Below are 5,000 nucleotides of genomic sequence, written 5' to 3' on the forward strand. Positions count from 1 at the left end.
TAATGAGGAAATGTACATGGCTTCTGAACTGATGGTGGACAGATACTGAAAGTTCCAGTATAATTCTTCTTTCCATTTGGCTCATGCAGTTAAAAAAAAATTATACAAAAACACATCCGTCAATCAATAATTAAAATATTAAGTCCCACCACATCCAATAGACTTCACTGGATATATTCAATGGATAAACCTTATGGAACGACATTCTACCACATATGACACTGGTCTACTGCAGATCCACACAGTACACAAAAATCTTTAGTATATCCGACCTTATCTCGCACATAGTTTACCTTGCGAAGCATCTTCCGCCCATAGAAATAGATTTTGTCACGTTTCCGGAACCTAGGTCTGGTTCCGACACCGACAAAGTCTTTGACATCGTCAACTGTGAAAAAGAATATAATAATTGTTTATTTATGAAAAAAATTCTATGAATATAAATAACAGCAGTACAAAACAATACAGTAATCATATTATAAAGATGTGATAAGGCAATATAATTAAATAAATTATAACACCTACCTTTGCTCTTTAATTCTCGCTTAATTTCATCTGTAATGGCTTTTGGGGAGGAGGTGCGCAGGCGGCATACCACCAACACGAGAAGTGCTATAAGAGCACATGTTACTAGAGGAAAAGCGACCTGTAAAGTAAACATATTTTTAGCCAAAAAATATGAATGCATAATCCCAGCCAAATTCTTTACTCTCAGGCAGACGGTTTGCTATCCAACTCAATATTCCTAAATCTATTCATTTAACTTATCAACAGTGTTCATATTATGTTGAGTTTCTTACTAAATGTCCCTTTACTATTGAGATAAAGATGAATGCAAGTCATGCCATCCTTTAAGCCTATATCATCACCTTTCTCTCACAAACACCCACACACACTTCCACATACAAATCCCTGCAACTACATACATTATAGGGTTGTCAGTATCTGCCACCCGTATAACTTTTTTAGTTTTGCTGTCAGTGCTGTTATCACATTTTAGGACTAGTACTATAAAAACTACTGACAATAGCAACAATTAATACTTTTCTGTATATGAATTAAATCTTTGAAAACAATTTTCAAATATCTAAGTTTTGTATGCAACAGTGCTGTCAGTTTCATATACAGTGTACAGTAATGTGGTGTTACTGTTGTGCACAAAGGGGATGGAGGATTTATACAACTCTTCATGGGGGAAAAATATAGAATTAAATTAAAAAATCATAAGCTTTAATTATCTTTAATTTTACAGTATAGTTAAAGGCCTGTCTGTTTCGTAACTGTTCAGTCTAATTCAATTCCTCCTTTGTCAGCTATAGTGTGTTCACATGGTAACACCTTATTTATTTCATGCTAGTTATACTATTTCATAATAAAAACTCAGAGATATACTATGGCCTCTTCACCAGTAAGTTCCCCTCCAGCTTTGATATACAGTACTTTAGAATATTGCAAATTAGTTACACCTTACACCTTTTCAAAATAAGTATAAAGTGACAATATCACTACCACAATATTAGTATTTTCTGTAAAGGATACAACTTGTCTAGTTTTAGCCATCACCATTGGATAGAGCATCCAATATTGATTAACTGAGACAAGATTCTGGTCTGGCCCAGATGCAACATTTTCTATATTTCTAACAATACATTAGAACCTGTTTCTATCTGAACATGCAGGGGTGTTTAAATCCTTTCAGGACTGCAGTTTGAGATAATACCCACAGAATTTTTATCTTCAAAATATGAAAAAATATTTAATTTTTATGTCAATTTACAATCAACTTACAAATATAAACTCACATATAGCCTAGTGTCTGAACCAGAATTATCAAAAGGATATCTAATAATAATAAAACAGGTTACAGATCCAACTATTTACTCAATTGTATCTCAAATTAACCATATAATATCCTTCTGATTTTTGCTTTTGCCCTTGCTTGAACCTTTCCAAGATGTTTAAATAAGGATGGCTCTCCAATAATTGTGTTTTTGTTCCTATCCAATAACATCTATCCCTAGTTATTCCACTTGTAATGAGAAGTGAATGCTACTATAGAAAATGGGCCACCAGTGGGCAAACTTCCAAGGAACTTTGGAATAACTTTAAAAAATAGAAGTATTGTTTTTTCTGACCAGTTCGTGAAGTACTTAGGTATTGTTGTTAATACAGTCAAGACGAAAAAAGTATATGTAGGTACTGGTTAACTGGGCAGTGTCACTACATAATCAATATGACCTACAATCGAGCCGTTTATAGCAGCAACCTAGCCCTACAATATCATCCAACCCGAAAATGACCTCATTTTGCATTAAGAGGCAAAGGGATAACTATAACTAAAGTTATTAGCTCAGAAAAGAAGTAACATCAAGGCCATGCTACTTTAAGCTAGGCCTATCAACCAATCTAACAATCTCGCATATTATGCTTTCACTTGTCTCTGACGTTCTCACACACCTATACCTTCTCGGCGGACATACTTACAGGATATTCTATCATACACTGGTACAGATGGTACTGCAGTAAAGACGCTACTTCGACGAGGGAATCCATTATTTCATGATTGCGTAGACACCCGTCGCCCCATCACGGTTCTCAGCGACACACTGCCACCCAAAACAAAGTGCGCTGCGTTCGATTCCCTTCCCTCCGACTTGGGACGACGCTGTTCGGAATGGAGTCCCCAAGACCAACGAACACCATCACCTCCTACCGATTATATTCTCCCCTCGAGTCGAAAATAAACCGACACCTTTAACCAAACGGATAAAATCATCCGCCTCGTTACACCATCACAACAATACCTCTCAAACGACGAGATCACTGATCACTTTCGAACGTTTGGTAACAGTCACTAACGTGCTGTCCTCAGAGTGATAGGGTATCGCTGGCGGTGACGAAAACCGGACTTTGACCTTTAATTAAACACACGTCTTCTGTGACCTGTTGTCTTGGCACGTTGAATGTTCGAGACAGGGATGCTTGACTTGTAATTAAATTTTGGATGTTAGTACTTCCTCTATCATTATTACTAGTACTTACTGCTACTATTAATATTAATGAAGATAATGGAAGTGATGATGATATCAATAGTAGTAATGATTATAGTACTGTTAGCAGTAGTACTAGTAATAATGATGATGGTGATGATGATGGTAATTATAATCGTAAATAATAATTACGATAGTGATAATATTAATACAGTAAATATCATAATAATCGTTTTTTTCTCGTTTTTTTTTTTTTTGGGGGGGGGCTATTATTGTTATTATTATTATTATTATTATTATTATTATTATTATTATTATTATTATTATTATTATTATTATTATTATTATCATTATTATCATCATCATCGTCATTATTATCAGTATTATTACTGTAATTATTATTATTATTATTATTATTATCATTATTATTATTATTGTTATTATTATTGTTGTTGTCAATATAATTTTTATTGTTACTTTTATCATCATCATCATCGTCTTCACTATAAATCAATATATCCAAGTACATGCATACATACATACCTACATGCATATATATATACTATAGATAGATATACTTATACTATATATATATGTATATATATGTGTATATATATGTATATATATATATGTGTGTGTGTGTGTGTGTGTGTATAGATAAAAAGATAGGTATATCTGTTTATCTATACACACACACACACACACACATACATACATACACATACATACTTACATACATACATACATACATACATACATACATACATACATACATACATACACACACACACACACACACACACACACACACACACACACACACACACACACACACACACACACACACATACACACATACATATTGTGTATGTGCGTGTCTGATACATATAAACATTTGTATTACGTACGTCAGTAGCGATAAAATTTAGCACGATTTAGCCCCTTTGGATTGATATTTGCATTTAATCCAATCAATATGACAGCCACAAAACCGTAAAGAAACGTACCACATATAAACCAGACAGAACTGCGTCGTATCATAACGCACATTCGAATACCAAAATAATTGCCTTTTAACATGTAGATTTTATGGAATGTGACGTACATCCTTTTACAGAACACCAGCAACGCAATACTAAGCTTCATTAGAAAATATTTGCGTGGTATAAGAAAAGTAAAGATGCACCCGGAGGAACAAGAAACAAGTACACGTGCTTCTTAGCCTGTCGCCCGAGCATTTGTCAATAACTGCCATCAATACTCTCTGCACGAATAGGTTAGGGGTGTCACCGCCCTTTCACTCTCTCTCTCTTTCTCTGTCTTTGCCTGTCTATCTGTCTGTCTGTCTGTTTTTAATTGTTTATTGCTCTGTCTCTCTCTCTCTCTCTCTCTCTCTCTCTCTCTCTCTCTCTCTCTCTCTCTCTCTCTCTCTCTCTCTCTCTCTCTCTCTCTCTCTCTCTCTCTCTCTCTCTCTCAGCCTCGCTTTGTCTCTCTCAGTCTGACCTGACCCCCCCCCCCCCTGTCAGCCGCTAAAGTCCCCTTCTAGCTCCTATCACGACCTTTCTCTCTCTCTCTCTCTCTCTCTCTCTCTCTCTCTCTCTCTCTCTCTCTCTCTCTCTCTCTCTCTCTCTCTCTCTCTCTCTCTCTCTCTCTCTCTCTCTCTCTCTTCCTCTCTCTCATTCATTCATTTCGAGTACCATGTCAGCTGCTGACATTGGCGATCATGATTTTGAACCTAGTTCGGTCTTGAGCGAGATGAAGAAGCTCTCCTTTCCGGACGTTGCCTGCTGCCATAGCCAAATCATCCAATTACATTTTTCTCTGTCTACCTCTAGCTCTTGATCCATCAATTTTGCCTTCAATTACTAACTTCTCTCTCATTATTATCGTTAATTACGCTCCCGCTGGTGCCTTACCCCCTCTTTTCCTCTCGTTATCATTTTCATCATCGTTATATCGCCATCATTATTGTTACTATCATCAACGTACTGTCGTTATTGTTGTTGTCGA

General features: G+C 35.9%; 1 protein-coding gene across 3 annotated transcripts in view; it reads right to left on the reverse strand.

Moving 5' to 3' along the window:
• The window catches only part of LOC125027024 (patatin-like phospholipase domain-containing protein 7), a 37,518-nt gene extending 34,879 nt beyond the window's left edge, over positions 1 to 2,639 (reverse strand). For 2 of the 3 annotated variants that reach the window (XM_047615647.1, XM_047615646.1), the window contains exons 1-3: positions 2,485 to 2,639; positions 526 to 646; positions 273 to 388 (exon numbers count right to left, since the gene is read on the reverse strand). In XM_047615647.1, coding sequence (XP_047471603.1) covers positions 273 to 388; positions 526 to 646; positions 2,485 to 2,553 — 306 coding nt within the window. In that variant the 5' untranslated portion in view covers positions 2,554 to 2,639. The remainder of the gene's footprint in view (positions 1 to 272; positions 389 to 525; positions 647 to 2,484) is intronic. The other variant, XM_047615648.1, reaches the window with a different exon arrangement.
• Positions 2,640 to 5,000: the final 2,361 nt, after the last annotated feature.

The sequence above is a fragment of the Penaeus chinensis genome, chromosome 7, assembly GCF_019202785.1.
Source record: "Penaeus chinensis breed Huanghai No. 1 chromosome 7, ASM1920278v2, whole genome shotgun sequence".
Classification (NCBI taxonomy): domain Eukaryota; kingdom Metazoa; phylum Arthropoda; class Malacostraca; order Decapoda; family Penaeidae; genus Penaeus; species Penaeus chinensis.